Source organism: Vidua chalybeata, chromosome 2 (genome assembly GCF_026979565.1).
Source record: "Vidua chalybeata isolate OUT-0048 chromosome 2, bVidCha1 merged haplotype, whole genome shotgun sequence".
Classification (NCBI taxonomy): domain Eukaryota; kingdom Metazoa; phylum Chordata; class Aves; order Passeriformes; family Viduidae; genus Vidua; species Vidua chalybeata.
The window spans coordinates 70,500,808-70,518,998 of NC_071531.1; the positions used below are offsets into that span (position 1 = coordinate 70,500,808).

The window sequence follows — 18,191 nt, forward strand, 5'->3', positions numbered from 1 at the left end:
AACTTTTTGTGTGAACTGTCTCACATTTGTATTTCCTTTTCAGTGCTCAGGAAACTGATAGCTAAGAGGAAGAATTGGATGGGAAAGCTGGAGAGACGAGATATCATCAGAGAGTATAATGACTTTTCATCACAAACATACGCTCCTTTGTCTCGAATTGGTTTTTTCCCAGACAGCAATTCTGACTACTATGCGGTAAAAAACTACTATCTTAACACCTTTGCAGGTAAGGCATTTTGGAAGACTTTGTTATGGGAGGTACTTACTTGAGATATTACCAAAATTCAAGTTTCCCTCCCCATCACTCCACTACTTAACCACTGTTTGTATTAAAATCCTTGTATATGTTATAATCTTCCTTCATATTATAATCTTAGGATTGTGTGAACTGGAAAAATCTGTCCAGCCTTCTGTCTTCCCGCTCAAGATTAAAGCTCCAAAACCTAAATGCATTATCACTAAGACTGGCTATATTAAAAGGTCGGGAAGACTAGAGGTAGTCGTGGCACAAGTTCACCAGGTATGAAGCTACATCCAACAGCATGTCAGTTCCTCTTAGATTTGAACTGTTCATAATTTCAATTGGGAAGATGTGTAAGCTTCTTCCCAATTTCCTGAATTCTTATTCTGTAAAACAGCTTCTAGGACAGAATGAATCAAACATGCAGACTGTTGCAGGCTTGACCAGTACTGCTCTGATACTCAGCCCATCAGTACTCTCACTCCTGCTTCTGCTCCAATCCTATAGACAACAAGCACAAACAAATCTGTCTTCCTACAGATCAAGTATTTGGTATTTGGATTTGAACATATTATGCCAATTTGAAATTCTCACCCTTTTCTCATTCTCATTGCTCCATTTTATAATACACTACTGGCTACACTGTCAAGCTTCCAATAATTAAAGAAAGTGAATCTGGATTCATATTCTAAACATTTTGTACATTATTTTAAAAGTACATTTTAAGTATATATTATATAAAAACATCTATAGCAAAGCATGATTAAAATGACCCTGCTCAAAAAATCAGGTCACCATGGTGGATGCATATCACTGTTGTTCCCTAAGAACAGCATCTGATTTGCAAACATGCTAATGCATTTAGCATATCTTAATTTATATCACAACTGTTCATGCAGATGAGGTGTCCATATATGTAATTAACCACCAAAGAAAGTAGTGCCTCATTTGCACCTGCAATCACAATATTTGTAAATTACATGTACTTTAAGTACACTTCTTGTGATGCTGTTGAGGGTTACCTTCATGTAAAATCAGGAATATTCTTGGCTGGCTGCTATATCTTTGGAAAATAGTGACTCTAATTTGTAAAGCTTGGCAAGTTTCACTTACATTTTTATATATTATATATGTATGTATGTATGTGTGTATGTATGTATACCTTTTTGTTTTAGAGTAATGTTATAATAATTTTAAAGCAGACAGTAACCTGCTATTGCCGAATTTTAAATTGAAATCTTGCTCTGAAAAATCAATCATATTATCTCAAATTTAAGTTCTGCTGGATCTTGTAAAGATGAAGTATTGCATTTCATTATTATCCAGAAAGAAGATTTTCAAAGAAAAGCTTGAGTGCTACAGGAATTGTGCAAGAGAAAGGACAAAACTCGTAGTTTTAAAGACACAGAAGTGTTGAAGGGGTTTGAGTTTGGGTGGGTTTGCATAAAATTCAAGAAGTAATTGTGTAATCTGCATCATAACAGTTTTCATTGGCAGCAGAATGTTAGTCCAAGCTTTTGGAGCTGAATTCCAGTTACAGCACTTGTATTCTGTTTGTTTAAAATACTCCTCATGGTTTGAAAGACTGTGGTGAAATGTCTAAACTGTAGCCACAGAGAAGAAGTGTGAGCAGCCAAATGCTGGCTGCTCACACAATAATATCTCTTCAAAGAAAAACTGGTGGACAAAGGAAGATGGAATGCAGAACAAATGCAGACAATTCTGCACATTTTCTTTCTTAAATCAGTGTCAATCACTTGGTCTGCATTGATTTATAGCAACTGAGAGGCTAAATAAGTAATAATCATTTCCCCACCATAAAAATGCCAAATGTATATTCTTTTAAAATCACAAACCGTTTCCTTTGCAGGCAAAAATGCTAAAATAAATCCATTATGCAAAAATTAAACGCTGCTGTAAGATATACAGAAAAAGACACTAGACTGGTTGGTCCAGACAAGCAGAAAGTACTGACACTGTGAAACACCCAGACTGCCTCCACTGTTACATTTAAACCATCTTTCTGTTCAGAGAATCAAGAAATGACTGCCCTAATTAGCTCTTGAGCTCTATGGTGCTGTTCCTGGTCACTTTTTCCATCAGAGGCTTTTGCTTCTGAAGTTCGATGGCTATAGCATGTTCTGGCTTAGCAGAGCCTTGCTGACAAGTCCACTTCAAATGCTGCTGAAGCTGTCAGAGCAGTAAAGCATGCAGAGTAGTTGCATTAATAGAATTCATTAATCCTCCCTGAGAGGAGTTCTCTGACCAGTTGGAATAAGCAGTCCCAATTGTGCCAACAAAACTCCTATCACACACAGTAGAAAAGAAGTTTAAAGTAGGTAATTAGGGATCATCTTACAAGGGCACTCTGTTGCTTTGCCTTATTTCTATAGCTGAGTAGCCAGATCAGTTTTCTATCCTAAAGCTTTATTTTAGTGCTCTCCTAGCACACTTAATCCATGAATTCTCTCCCACAATCCTAGAAATAAAATGTAATCCTAGAAAATTTAGAGAGTCCATGGAGATCTAGCTCTACAATGAGTTTTAAAATTTTTTTCCTGGATTATCTAGAAGTGACAAATATAGGAGGAATGCTAGATATTGGCCTCAGAAGTAATTAGTTTTAATAAAGGAAGTTTTCAAGGCTTGTTTCTCTGGCCAAACATGAGGAAAGATGGATGAGTTCTCCTCATTATATTCCTCTTTGTTCGCCATATTGAGGGTATTCCTAAGCTTAAAGCTTTTTAGAAGGGATGAGCAATAATCCAAATAACTACAAAAAGGATCTGTGTCCTCCTAAGAATGAGAGCTGCTTCTTTCAGACATGAAATTAAGCCAAAAAGAAGTGATTTTAGAAGCAAATTTTTTAGGACCACCCTGAAACCTTTTGCAGAAGTATTATGTACACTCAGTAGTCTTTGAATAATTCTCTAAAATAAGAGAACATGGCAAAACCAGGAGTGACCCAAAATTTACAGTAAAACCAAAAATCTTTATCTTAAGCGAGATCAGTAAAAGGACAGAGAAAGATAGTTCCTAGCCAGCACAGCTAACAGTGCTTTAAGGTGCAAGTGAGCCATTATATAGACAGCCTAGTATGAAAATCCAAGGCATTAAGGACATAATACCCAAAACCAAATATCTACTGCAGGGAGTGAATGCAACTAGTAAGTGAATACACCAAGGAATGGAGTAGGTGGTAGAAGACATCTCAGTGCAGAACAATACATGACTTTAGGCAGACCTTCTGTGCTCTGGTGACTCAAGAGGGATAAAGCATCAGGTGGTTTCAAAGTGTTAGATCAAGATGAGGTCAGAACCAGAAACTTCTCACCTCAGCATTAAGTGCAATTCTCACCATGTCTGTTTTCCTTTATCCAGTTGCTGAAAAGAGCTAGAGAAGTAAAGGGGCCAAGAATGTCTCTGGAGAAAATCTCTGCCAATTTCAAAGCATAGGAAAGGCTGTTTGAGCAGTTAGTTCTTCAAGAACAGATCTCCTCACAGTGTTAGTTGGCTCATGGTCAGACAAGCTCTGAGAGCTTTTATGGCAGCCTTGATCAGCCAAGATGCAGCAGCCACACTGCATTGCTAAGCAGCTTGGCAGCCTGTCCTCAGTGATCCTACCTGAAAGGAGGCTGTAGCCAGGTGGAGGTTGGCCACTTCTCCCAGGCAACCAGTGACAGGACAAGAGGGCATAGTCTTAAACTGCACCAAGGGAGGTTTAGATTGGAATTAGGAGGAATTTCTTCACAGATTAGACATTGGAATGGGCTGCTTAGGGAGGTGGTGGAGTCACGGTCCCTGGAGGTGTTTAAAGAAAGCCTGGACATGAATAAAAGACTCAGTGCCATGGTGTTCTACGTGTTGCTACGGTGGTGTTCAGTCATGGGTTCAACTCAATGTTCTCAGAGATCTTTTCCAGCCTCATTGATTCTGTGTGATTCTGTAATCCCACAATTATCATTTGTGAGCAAAAAGGAAGAAGGAGAACCATGACTGCATACTTTGTGCTGTACACAAAAATCAAATATACCTAGGATCTTGTGGGATGGAGAAGATCACAGAGAAGACAATGGAGGAATCTAAAGAATGGATTGAATGATTTCTTTGAATGGAGAGTTGCTTCTTAAGCTGTTATCCTGTCAAGAGTTCTGCTTCTCTCAGAAGCTGGCTGAGAAGCCAAGGTGTATGGTGAAAAGCATGAGTGCCATTTGCTGTTCACTGCATTTGCCAGGAGAATGGAAAAGAGATGACTTTTGTTCTTTCACTGTCCAATCCAGTCAGATCCCACTTTGACTCTGAACCTGCTACTTGAATAAAGGAATGTAGTCTGTATCAGGAAAATGGGAGTATGATATGTAGACAGTAACATTTGGTGTATGTTGCTCAGAAATTTAGCACTTTTAAAATCAAGTATTTTTGTAGTGATTCTTGAGTCCTGGTGTCTCTGTTTCCAAAAATGAGAACTTGTTAACTTGGACAGAACCAGTTTAGGCAAAACCCCTATATTTTCTTTTTCTTTTCTAATGTTAAAATCTTAAAATCATTTAAAACATCAGATTAGAGAAAGCAAATCGTAAGCTTTTTTTTTTACTTAGTAAAAATAGTCAAGCAGGCACTAGATAATGTTGACATGAAAATATAAAGCCACTTCTAAGAACTGCAGTGTATCTCAAATCTACATTAATGAGGATTCCCGCTTGTCCAAATTAATAATAGATTTTTCTGTCTTTAAAAGTTGTTGGTCTGGTTATATTTTGTTGTTCTGGTTAGCAGGAAACATTTTTGGAGGCCACAGTTTTATTAGGAAAAGTCTTATGAATGCAAGATTGTACTAATAAACATAGTAGCCATTGTTTTCAAGAGAGTCACAACTACAGCAGCTTTTTCTTTCTGCTTCCCTTGCCCTGCCATGCAAATCTCCTTATAAATCACTGTCGTAATCTTCATGCTAGGGAGCTCTAAGGTCTTCACATACAAAACACAGTTCAGAAAATCTCTCAACATTTTTGAGCTATAACCATTTCACATGGCTGAAAAGCAGTTTATAGGCTCTGATTCTTCCACTATTAACATGGACCATTTAAGAAGCTTTCAATAGTATCCCCTCCACCTAGAAACCTTTCTCCTTTTCTGGAGCAATTCATTATCCTGACCTGAAAGATCAGATCCTACATGCAAGGAGGATTTTTGTACAATGACTACTGGAGTTTTGAAACTTCATTAATTTCACAATTAAATTCTGTGCAAATGCCATCACTTTCCTGGTACTGGAGAGCTAAATTCAGCATTGAACTTTTTTCTAAAGTTTTTCTTTTGATTTCTCTCCCTGGTGAAATACTGTATTTGAACATTTGAAAGAGAGAGAGTGAAAAAAGGAGAAGAATATGATCTTTCAATAATAAGACTAAAGATCCAACCTATACAGTAGTAGGATTATAGTTTTGAAGAAGCTTTAAATGGATATACTCCCTTGCATTTCTGTGCAAGACAAAGTGTCATGTCCTGCAGCAGGCAGGCATTGCCATGCAGTTGGAAATGCTTATCTGAGTATCTAGTTCTAAGGGGCTGGTGGTGGGAAATCGGCAGGACTTGGGCTTTTGAAACAGTTTGAAAATGTCTTGAAGGAGCTGAGGCTATGGTGGCACTTCCACTCTAATCTGCTGACAAAGTGTGGCATCTGCTGCCAATCAGCTGCAAGCAAGATAAACCCACACCCAATGGCCTTTTGCATTTTCTTGGTAGAAGGAAGTTTTTGAACAAGACAGTTTCTCTTTTGCCCCCAGTCCACCTGTATGTACAGTTTCTGTGGGTGCCACAGGGCTGCTGGGCAGTTGTAGGTGAGCAAAGCAGAGTTCCAAAGCATATTTTGCTAAGAAGGGGTCATTTGGTTCAACCTTGTGCAGTAATAGCTTATCATACAAAGACATTTCACTGTCACAGAACAGTGACAATACCCTCTTCAAGTGACCCCTTCATAAAACCTCCCGATTGCATAACATTTCTAAACCACAGTAACAAGCATTACCTATTGTTAAAGGCAAAGAGTTATAGCATTATTAGAAAATTAATTATTTGAGAATTAGAGATGAAGTTCGTAACCATTTTAGATTAATTTTAGGTGACTCACAAGTGCTGGTGACTTATTGGTAAATACAGCAAAATAACTCCTGCTTCCTTCTTACATATGATTTTGACATTCCCATCAATGTCTTCTGACCAACCAGTAACCTCATCTACTCACCATACTCAGTTTTTCAGTTGATCTGCAGTAAGAAATAGAAGCCACAAGCTTGCAAAGCTTCCAGCTCCCTGCAGTCAGTGTGGTCAGAAATTGTCAACATCTAGAGGACTGGCCTTATATTGTTCTGTCTACCCATGTTCTTATTAAATTGGATGTCTTTTGCAGGCACTGCTGGAGAAGAAGAATAAAGCCAAGGAGCCAAAGAAGTCTCCCCCTATCTGTGAAAAAGTAGAAAGCCCTGTTCCTAAGCCACCCACTCTAATCCTGGAAAAAGCATCAATTGTAAGTGAGCTGGTTTCAGTACTTTTTTCCCTATTGATCCCTGATTGTTTCCTACACAGTTGTTAAAGGAATGCCAGGGAATAAAAGAAGGGAGCTATATCCTTTTTGTGTGCATCCATGTTAAAAATAGCCATTATTTCTTAAGGCTCTCTTAGTCTCTATTCTATAAGGATACTAGCAGCCAAAGATTTGAAAATAATTTACAGTATCTGTTAGTCAAATCTTGAAGTAAACTTTATTTTATAAAGACAAAAGTAAGTAGACATGTTATTCCCTGGTTCTTGGGGGACAAAAAGGCATCATCATCATCTTCATCATCATTATTATTATCATTATTATTATCATCATTATTCAGTTGCTTCCAATCTTCTGATCTGACAACACTATCATAATCCAGTGAGGCAATTACATTTAGACTTACTGAAGTCAGAGGGACATTGGCTGCTTAGCACTGAGCGTGCACTTCATTAGTTTTCTGGAGGGAAGCTCTTGTCATCATGCAGGATGCAGTGTTTGATGATCATGCACTAGTTCACAGATAATGATTCTCCTGTAGAGATTGAAACAGCAGTAATGATGTGTCACGGGGGCTGTGATATACTGTAGGAAAAAATTACTTTTTAGGGGAGCTGCAACTTCCTTTCCTTTCTTAAAGTAACATACTTAAGAGTTGGTTGTCCCAGTGGACTCTTCTGTCTTCTTACGAACACCATTTTCATGATGTACTAGGAATCAGACAGAATTACCATTTAAACTTGTGAATTTAAGAGTCACACAACCATGGAAGTGAAGAGATGAAGTCTTACTAAATCATCCATGCTGCTGTGTTCCTTTGTGCAGTATGATATTCTATGTTTTATGCAGTCCATTTTAAGATGACTGGAACAAAAATTTATTTCCTTGGGGAGAGCTTTCCACAGCTTTACCTACTTCTAAGCATTAGATACTGTATTGCAGTGGTGGGTTTACACTGGTCAGGTTTACCAGTTTGTCAGATTTTTAAATACTTTGAGGTAATATGTAAAGAAATCAGAAAAAAACTTCTACCACTTGTAGTCATTCTTGAGTGTGTTCACAGATTATAGTTGGGTGTTTTTAAAAAAAAAAATCCAATACAATAGAATTCCATCTTCATGAATTTTGTCAACATTTGGTTTATTTTCATTAATCTTTATGTGAACACATAAAAGATGGAGCTCTCCAGTGAAGCTCCATCTGTAAAATCACTTGAGCCACTGAAGTGCAGCACTAACATCTCCTGCCTTTTCACATCCAAGTAAGGTTTCTCCTACCAGGTGGCTGTGAGGAGCAGTGAAAACAAGGCTCTTCTCTTTTGTTAATGCTTCTCTTCCTGCCACACACCCATATGAGTACCAACTGCTAAATGCTTCCCACTGGAACTGAGGATCTTGGAAAGAAACTGTGCCAGGATAAAGTGGAGAGAATGGAGGCACTACTCAAGCATCCTCAGCTTCTCTCCCCTGGTCATTTCTAATGGACTTAATACTTAATAGCCTCAACAAGCTCACAGAGCACCTCTGAATTCCTTCATTACTTTACAACATTTTTCCAGCCTCCTCTAGTTTGCAGCCATTTCCTAGATTCTTCTATATCCTTTTTTTTTTTTTTCCCTGCAGGGCATGATAGGCTTTTCATCTCCCCTCATTCTTTCCTGCTGGTCTGTAGCAGGCAGATGGACAAGCTGATGATTACACTTGCTAAGACATCATTTGCAGCATTCAAAAACAGAAGTACAGAAAAACGCTCCTCATAAAAATTCAAACCTAATCTTAGTTAATATCACACCAAGCAGTTTGGCTTACCAGTACGTGTGCCATTACCATCTCCCAAACTGTCCTGAAGGGATTTCACACTGTAGACAGGTGATGTGGTAGAGTTTAGCGCTCTAGGACTGGAAATTCATTCCTTCTTTTCAGAGAAGAAAAACATACCAAATCACAAGTCCTCTCGCTAGTTCTGTTTTGCTCCTCCTGGCTGCTGGTGCGGAAAGGCAGGAATGCTTCCTTTTGCATTTGGAAAATTCATTCTTCAACACATAAGAAAAAACAGATAACTGAGATTCAAGCCCACACAACTTCTCTCATCCCACACTCTTCCCTGTTTTTCCAGCGCTTCTTAAATATCACATGTCAATGCAGACCTCATAGGTTCTTTATTAAAAAAAACATGCTTCCAATTTTAAGATTTCTTTTTATCTTTCCCAGGCGCCCAATGAACTTCTTCCTTTTCCTACTGTCAACTCCAAACTAGAAAACCCCTTACCTAGAAAAATGCTGCCATCTGTGCTTTGTCTACTTCCTCTAGTTAAAATAAGCCTTTTTTTTTTTTTTACCTTCCATGGTCATGTTCCCTTTCCCACCATGCTCCAGCATTCTTCCATTCCAAGCTGGTATCAATCACACAACACTAGGCCAGTAAAGTTCTCAAAGGGACAAATCACAATGGACTGTGGTTAATTTTACTTCCAAACTATCACTTTCTGAGTCTTAAATTTACTGAGTTACTCTGATAAAGATCACCACTGGAATAAATATCAAAAGAAAAATTGTAAATGTTCCCTTTTAATTTAAAACCCTTTTTTATGGTTAACAGCTCTCTTGGACATATTCTGTCCTCTTAGTGTCTCAACCTGTTAAATTAATGTAGCTGATGGTTTATTTTGCAAGCTTAGATACCGTCAAGGTACAAATAATACTTAAAATGCATACAGTAATTTTCTCCATCAACATCTCCTTATCATTAGGTTCTCATCTCTAAAGACCCTCTAAAATTTCAAATAGAATCTAAATATACAACTTTTCTTCCCCATCCCTTGTAAAACACAAAAGTACATGTTATTCTGACTCACCTTCCTTTCCCTAGAAATTAGAAGAATGATGTTGCAAAACAACCAAGAAAAGACAGGATATGAGTTAGACTGTTTAACAGTTAGACAGATAATCTACAGAAATCCCAGCCTCCAAAGAAATAGTTAATTATTGTGTGGATATTTGTTATACTTTGGCAGGAGGAAGAGGAAATAGACCTGGCAGCAATCTGTCTGCAGAAGTTGCTCCGAGGCAGGGCTCTTCAGAACATGGTATTCTGTCTCTTTGTTTATGTCAGTCTTCAGAATGATGGTGGGAATGACTGATTGCAAAGGGTGTTTGCAATCTTTCTTCCACAGCACTAATCAGGGGTAGTGAGGCTCTGCACAGCAGAATTACTCAAATGGCAAATTCTAGACTGGATCTGGACCATGAGTACATTCTGCCATGATTATGCCAAGATCCCATGCACAAGAAAGGTCCCACATCCCAGCAGGGCAGCCTGTATTTCATACCATCTTTTTGGTTTCCACTGGTGGTGAGCTGGACCCCAGATGAGGAGCAAGTGAAGCCTACCACCATGATGTGCAAGACCCATCATTCTGCTTTCAAGGGAACAGAAGGGGGTCTAACTAAAAATTAATTCAGTAGCCATGCCTCATGGGCTTTATATTAAGCAAGTCTGTCACTTATGATCAGTCCAGAAGGTTTGTTTTTGTGTCCACAAAAAGTAGAACTGGTACTCTCTCTTGCAGTAACTATTTAATGTTTTGAACTGTTCCCATGCAGGACTCTGAGCTTTAGCAAACAGTACAATATTGTGAAAGTGGTTTGAGATGGAATATGTACTTCCCAAGTGTTCTACCGTTGTGTGATGATGTGTGAGAGATCTGTGGTTGAGGCCACTGAAGGACTGTTGACTTTCAGAGCATGAAATGTCCCACCATTTTAGGAATCTTCTTCCAGCTACTGCTGGATCAGAAATACATTACTGAGGTGGAGAATGACACAAGCAGGGTTGAGTGATCTTTTGTTGCTCTTGGAAGTCCTGTTGGAAGAGAGTGGGACTGAGAGTAAAACAGTGTCAGGGAGGGCGGGGCCACATAACCCCATAACAGGGATGGCAGCAGTTTAAGCAACCTCCCCACCAGTTTATGGCTTTGGGCTGTTGCTGGGCTACCTCAAAATGAAGGTCAGACGACATGAGATGTTGGAACACTGTGAAGCTTTGACACTGAGGCTGATATAACAGGGTATGCAGAAGACTATTACCCTTTTGCATAGGCGGTGGTGTTCTACATTCCAGTGGTTTGAGTTTGGTAAAGCCAAACAGGATAATAATACTAATAAAAATTTAAAAAAAAAAAAAAAAAAAAAAAAAAAAAAAAAAAAAAAAAAAAAACGTAGCAGATTACCTGACAGCTGTAGAATTTGCCTAAATGCAACCACAAATTTGTTAGGTCTTGGTAACAGCTGACCTTGCAACTTGGAGAAAAAGGGTGTGTTTTGCTGGCAAAAACACCTTGTTCTATATTCTCCATTTATTATGCTCAGTTGTTCACCTTTATTTTAAAGATATTTGAAGGGAAGGAGAGGCACCTGGATCTGATCCAAGAGCTGCGCACCACTCACGCGCTCCAGGAGGATGGACAGCTGCTCTTGAAGGCACAGAAGCAGATGACACTGTCTTTACAGCGACAGCGTGACTCACAAATGCAGCAGGTTTGCTTGCATAGATGGGAAGGTTGATTCACAGCTCTGTCCTAACTAGACACTCTGTGCTTGCAGTACCACAACTCTTTCACATTTAATTTTTTATGTTTTCTATTATCCAAAGCACAGAAGGCACCCCAATAGCAATAAAGCTCTCCTAGCAAAGGCCAAGCACTGAATGCCTGAGGGGCTAAAATTGCTCTCTCACTGCTCTGGAGGCTCTGGGGAATCTCAGAAACAGACTGAGGCACCCTGACCACAGCTGCTATGCAGCCTGTGTTTGCTTTGTTTGCAGACAGAGCATTTATTTATATTTACAGGGCTTTGAACAAACTGCATTGTCAGATGACCCTCAGTTTTACCACATTTCAATCCATTTGACTGGTACTGTGACCTAGTATCACAATATGTGCTTGTCACTCACATCTGTTGGATGTTTTCCTGAGTGTTTGTTACTGCTCTGTCATTTTCCTGTCCCTTTTCTACTTTGGCACCCTCTCAGGCTCCTCCTCACACATAAAACCTCACAAAGGCAGCCAAAGCCAACTTATTTTGTAAATCCTGCTGGGCTCAAGACTTCAAGAACCTTAGCAATGGTGACACATTGAGGTACCTGCCACTGTATGCAGAGTAAAGAAATTTAGGGCTCCATTCTCTGCCAAGGATCTAGTGAGAACCAGGGATGCAAATTCCCATCCTGTTTCCTTACAGTGCCACAGCTTTCCAGAGGAAAGAGAATGAAATGGCAGATGCTGGTCAGGAGTGGATCATAAAGAAATTTTGTTCATAGTTCACTACATTTCAGAACATGCAGTATCTATCACATTCCTGCAAGTTTTCTTCTAATTTTTACTACTCTGCTGTTTTTTCAATGTCCAGCTGTGAAGCAATTTGGCAGCTTTCATATTACAAGAACAGCATCCACTGGCAAGTTGACCTGGTGGAGATGAAGCCTCACTGTTTCCTGCTGGTTGGGCAGCAACAAAATTTCCCTTTAGATCTCAATAAAAATTGAGCCAGGTGATTGAGTTTTACCATTTAGCATTTCCAAATACTCCTTCATGCACAGGAAACCCAGGTGTAGAATGCAGGAATACAGAATATTTCTATTGAGGAATTAAGAAAAAAATAAAAGCCTTAGGCCTTAGAAACTTGCAGTGCTCCATTTCTTCTAGAAGCCCAGATGAGAGTGAAAGAGAAAGCAGTTCAAACACCACAATGACATTCATAGAGGAGAGAGAGCAAATGGTAAAGATATTGACCTCTGCTCTCAGAATTTCCTTTTTGGAGAGCCACTATCCCCCTCTGCTGGTATCGGCCTCCTCTCACTTTTTTTTTTTTTCAACTGTCTCTGAAGGTTCACAGTCCAGGGCTCAGGTTGTCAAACATTTTGAACTTTAAAACTCTCTGGAATGCATGTGCAGGAGTTTTCTATGTGTGTGGCTATTTCAGAAAGTCACTGATAACTCTCAGTTCTATAGGGTTTGGTGGTCACAGGTTTTTTTCAGGTTTTTGACCATTTCAATGTAAAGTAAATGCTTCCTGCCTAAAGAGGATGGAAACTCCACATAAAACAGTCAGAGATGAGGAGCTGAAAATTTTGGACTCGTATATAACAAAAATTTAACACAAGAGTGTTCCTGAGTTGTTTTCCTCCATTTCACACCAGTTTTATATACAGCACCTGGAGCAATGAAGAGGAGGGAGCACTTTAGTTCCATGTTATCCCTCCCTGTGAGGTGGTGCAGTTACTGCATCACCATCTTCCATCTGAAACACCTGTGGGCTAAGTGCTGTCACTTCTCGATGTGTGCAACATTGACAATCCCCCTTCCTTTGAAACACTGCCTGGGCACATGGCTCAGCTGTATAAGAAAGCTGATTTATTATTACTTGTCTGGGAGATTTCAGCTCCACTTGAACTTTTATGTTTAGGTCTATTCTGTAATTGCCTGTTTATTTCAACAGAACACAGCATCTCAGCCAGTTCCAGACATTCCCTCCTGCCAAGGCCTGTGGCTTCAGAGTCCATTCTGGAGATAATGAACTCCCCATAGATCTTGTCTCTTTCTGTAGTGCAATCACACATACCCAGTCCATAGAACAGGATGTGCCTGGAACAAGGAGTGAATGGCACAGTAATGCTGAACACCTGGAATCTTGTCTCAACTCTGCCACAGACTTTTGAATTTTCCATTTCCCGGAATTTTGAGGTCTCATTTGCACTTCTGCAAACTTCATATAATTACTGTCAATTTGAATTTGTCAGCAGTTAGTAACTTGTACAATTTTAGGTGCAATGCCTGAAGCTGCAGGTACTCATGGTTGCACTATGCAGAAACCAGTCATGGCATGTAACACATGAAGAGTGCCAAACTCCTGGGACTGTCCCATGGCTGGTCTGAGTGGATGCTGCAGAGCATCCACTGCCTGTGGTAGTCATGGGACTTCGTACAACATTCCTGGGGTCTGTAACACAATTCTTTGCATTTTTCTTCTGAAAGCTGTCAGCACTGGAAAGAGACTTGGCCACGGTAGAAGGAAGGGCACTGGCGAACATGCTTGATTTTCTGTCCAAAGAGCTGGTGAGGCTGCAAGAAGAACAGAAGATCCATGCTTTGCTCATGCTGGCTGAGAGGCAGAGGCGGATGCGGGAAGCAGAGGAGAGCGGACGGCGGCAGCTGGAGGAGAGCCGGCGGCAGGAGGAAGATGAACTTTTCAGACAGGCAAGAGAGGGAGACTGCTGGGACTGTAGGCTGTTTGTAGGAGCTGCCTCCTTGTGGGAAGGTCCAGATGGATGGGAGCTGCTTCAGCACTGACTTTGGGGATGGCTAGTTTTAAAATTGAGAGGGAAAGCTTAGTGAAGAGAGGGTGATTCCTTCCTGATAGTCATGTCCATTAAACTAAGGTTGATCTGAATACCCCTACAGACAGTTCTGTTAGGCCTGTCATGAATGGGTGTAGGTTTCTAAATTTCTCCAGTAAACACCTATGGAGAACAGATGTACCTAGATCATCTCTAGGATAGTGTTTTGTCAGCACTTGTTCTGCCCAGCAGAACAATTATGTGATTTTCCAGGAAGGAATCCTTTAAGCAAGGGTTTGGAAAGATTTTGCCCCCCCCCAGCCCAAGTGGACTGCAAATAACAAGAGGTACAACACTTATTTTGAAGTAACAATAATAGATAAAGTAACCTTGAAATCAAGGAAAAAAAACTGTATTACCATATTCCATAACTATTCTATAGTCCTGTTCCTATTTCCTAACTCTTGACTGCATGAAGCATATTTCTCCCCATTGAAAAACATGAGTGGGAGTCTAATTGACTAAACCAATAATTTTCAAACTTTGTGGAAGGCGGTTAATACCAAAAGGGTCTGGCATCACGTTTATTTTTTTTTTTAATTTTAGCTTCTCATCTTTTATGTATTTCTGAGTGGTAAGCAGGTAAGGCCAAGGTGCCATAAGCTTATGCCCTGCAGATTAGCAGATGGAAAACACCCATTTCTAAAATCTCAGCTCTACAACCATTACAAAGAAACCAATAATTTTATCTTGGTTTTTGACTGGCTTGATGGAACTTTCTCCTTCAGGGTTTGCTTGAATAAAAACTGATTTATTTACTGAAGTCAATACCCATGATTATCACTTGGCAATTGTTGTTCAGGGGACCATGAGAACTGAGGGAGCAACTGCCATTGCATTCACAGGACTAACCTGCTGCACCAGAATTGGATCTGTGAATTGGTTTTCTTTCACCTGCACTTGTTCAATCAGTTCTCAGAAAGAATTACTAGAAAAGAAATTTTTACAGACAGCATCTCTGAAAACAAATCTCAGGTTGGCCTGCCTGAAATAAAGTGTCTTATGAAAATCTGTTGTTCATGATTCTCTGGAAATCTTCCACTATGTTCCTGGCACAGCAATAGGCAGGGGAACAATATCTTGGTGTTTTGTTCTAGGTGGTGGATGTTCAGGACAGAACTATTGACACCTACTTGGAAGATGTTATCCTGAGTAGCATGGAGAGGACAGCTGAAGAGCAAGCCAGGGAAGAGATTCAGAAAAGGGCTGTAGCAATCAATGACATTGCTTACGAAATGGAGAGTCGGTAGGTTATTAAACAGCACGTGAGGGGCTGTTCACAGCAGTTTAGAACCTGCCTGACCAGGTGCATCTGTGGCTGTGTGCATCACCCAAACCATGGGAAGGGCAGAGCAGTGCTGCTCGTGGTCACTTCATTAGTGTGGCTGCTGTATGGGAACCACGCTGCTCCTACCTGCTACACACATATAAATCCATCAGAGCCTTATTTCCATACAGCCTGTGCCAGGTTCCCTTTGCAAATCACTTGTGTGATCTGTGAATCACCCTTTTTAGATTTCTCCACACCAGTGCAGGCTGTGACTGAGCTTTAAGTGAATCTGGGAACTGCCTAAAGCAATACCCATTCATACCAATCTTTTCATTTATTTACACTACTACAGAAAATCCATTTGAAAGAGATCCTAAAAGATACAGCTATACACAGCCTTTCATTCTGGGGTGGCTCTTCTTTATGGAACTGCCAATTTCCATGGAGGTCACTCATACTGATGGCTGTCTGACAAGGCACTTTGAGTAAAGTAAGTTGTTGAGAACACCACAGTCTGTGTTTAGCTGGGGTATCAGCAGTGAATACTTCTTAGGACCTGCCAAACCCCCAGTTCTATGAGTTTCTATGCTCTTTTTTTGGTATTGAGCCATAAAAATCCCAATGACACAGTGACTCTCCTATGGTAGAGAAGCTGTGTATTTTGTATCTAGATGAATACAAGCAGAACATTGGAATCCTTGGGGGAATGAAGCGTAGATAATGCATGCAGCCCCTGAGCCAACTGGGAACCCACCAAACACTGGCATGGAAAAGAGCACAGGGGCAGCCAAGTGCAGAGTCACAAAAGGGAAGAATTTAGCAAACTCAGCAATGGACCAAAGACTAAATTGACAAAGACACAAACCCTCAGCGATATCTGTGTGCCTAATTCAGTTTGTCATCAGAGGGAACTGAGCTTCTCAGTACCTTTGAGGATAAGGAATGTAAGATGATCCTGCTTTCCAGTGCACTGTTGAACACACTGGCAGTGCAAAGGGGGATAGTCACACTATTGTAGGATACAATACTACAATATTGTAGGATAGTCACCTACTTGTAGGATAAAGACAGACCCAGCTGACAACTGCTGCCATGACAATACACTCCCTTGGAAAGAGTGAGGGCATTTACATGGGAGACCTGTTTTTGCAGAGGTGGTCTGCAGAGAAAATTAAAATGCTAATACCACTGTGCATCTGTCCTGTAGTCGAACTCGCCTACAGTCAGAAGAGATTGTAGCAGAGCTGGTTTATAATTTCCTGATCCCAGAAGCTGAGAAAATCTTTATGAGAGAAAGAGGTAAGAAATCCAGTAAATTTATTTTCTTTGTGAACTGGTTCACTCTCCTTATTCTAGCTCCCTGAAAGGAATGATGTAGCCAAGAGTTGTTTCAGTTCCCTGAGATTGCTTTTTGGCACTCTGCAGGTAGAAAGTTAAGCTCTTTCACCCTTTTTTCACCAGTTTCTTTAGTCTTTTTAAACGGTGACTGAAATTCAGACCTGCTGTAAGATCTGGCCTGTGCTTTTGCCGGAAAGGTTGAATCAGATAATCCTTGAGGTACCTTCCAACCTGGCTCGCTATGATAAAGTTGGTGTATCTGCAATAATAAAACTGCATAAAAAGAAGCAGCCCATTGCACATTCAGAAACAAACTGGTAAAAATCTTTAAGTAGAACAGTTGTGAATTGTGTGCAATTTCTAAAACTGCGTGAGACTTTAACAAGCAAATTACTTAAATATACGTCATATATGGAAGGAAGGTTATACACTTTCCTATGCTTCCCTCTCCTCCCCAGTGGGCTGAGAGCAAGAGGTAAAGATAAAGTTTTAAGGTTGGCTGTAGTGGCATCATGTTGTAAGGAGGTAACCTCGCAGTTGTAAAGAGGATGTTTCTGTTTAACAAAAATGGAATAGCATCTGTCAAAATACAGAGGGGAAGACACTGGAAAGCTGTGTATTACATTAAGTAATGTCATAAGTAAGTGGTTGTTCCTAACTGGAATGTTTCCACTGACCAGCACAGGTGGAAGACCCTTACTAAAGCAGTCACCCACAGAAAGTGAATATGACCTAAGCAAAGCAACTGCATCACAATAGAGCTTGAAGGGAGGGGGGTCCTTGCTGCAGTGCACTTCTCTGCCTTGAGAACAAAGGCGCTTAGTTCATTGCCTCTTTTATTGCTTTGTGAATGAAAATACAAACCCTGAGTATGCATTTTGTGGTCTCTGAATTGTGCAAACTTTCTTCTTCCTGGCTTGTGCATTGCTACAACAACAGGACCTGTTCTGCAGCTGGGATTTCTGTACAAGCTTATATCACCTCCCTTCACTCCAGCACTGCTTCTGCCAGCCTTCCAGAGCAGGTGATGTAATGGTAGTCAGTGAAGCCTGCGGCTCAGGCACTAACACACACAGGTTAGCCTGTCTCAGAAAGGAGAGCAGAAAGAAGACCTGGAGATGGGTTAGGATTCTGGACATACTGAGGACATACATCAAGGCTCAAAATACGTACTGGGCTTAAATGCAACAGCAGCTAATGAACAAAACACCTCAGATGCACTCCCAAACAACAGAAGAAAAAAAATCTTCAGAATCTGTGATAGCTACAGTGAATTTGCCTGGAAAGCAGAGCTAGACACAATTAAAAATCAAAGTGGATGCTGGTGGAATAAAGCAGCAGGCTGTTAAGAGAGCTCCTTCTAATGCGATCAGGAGAAATTTGTCACAATATTCTTGTGATGGCAGAAA

General features: G+C 40.2%; 1 protein-coding gene across 11 annotated transcripts in view; it reads left to right on the plus strand.

The window, feature by feature from the left end:
* Window positions 1–18,191, plus strand: part of CFAP91 (cilia and flagella associated protein 91) — a 39,719-nt gene that overhangs the window by 10,284 nt on the left and 11,244 nt on the right. For 9 of the 11 annotated variants that reach the window (XM_053936518.1, XM_053936516.1, XM_053936522.1 and 6 more), the window contains 8 exons: window positions 44–226; window positions 378–520; window positions 6,651–6,767; window positions 9,796–9,867; window positions 11,171–11,317; window positions 13,813–14,034; window positions 15,272–15,420; window positions 16,652–16,743. In XM_053936518.1, the coding sequence (XP_053792493.1) occupies window positions 44–226; window positions 378–520; window positions 6,651–6,767; window positions 9,796–9,867; window positions 11,171–11,317; window positions 13,813–14,034; window positions 15,272–15,420; window positions 16,652–16,743 (1,125 nt within the window). Of the gene's footprint in view, window positions 1–43; window positions 227–377; window positions 521–6,650; window positions 6,768–9,795; window positions 9,868–11,170; window positions 11,318–13,812; window positions 14,035–15,271; window positions 15,421–16,651; window positions 16,744–17,467; window positions 17,647–17,721; window positions 18,136–18,191 lie in introns of those variants that run through there. The other 2 variants (XM_053936523.1, XM_053936524.1) reach the window with 2 other exon arrangements.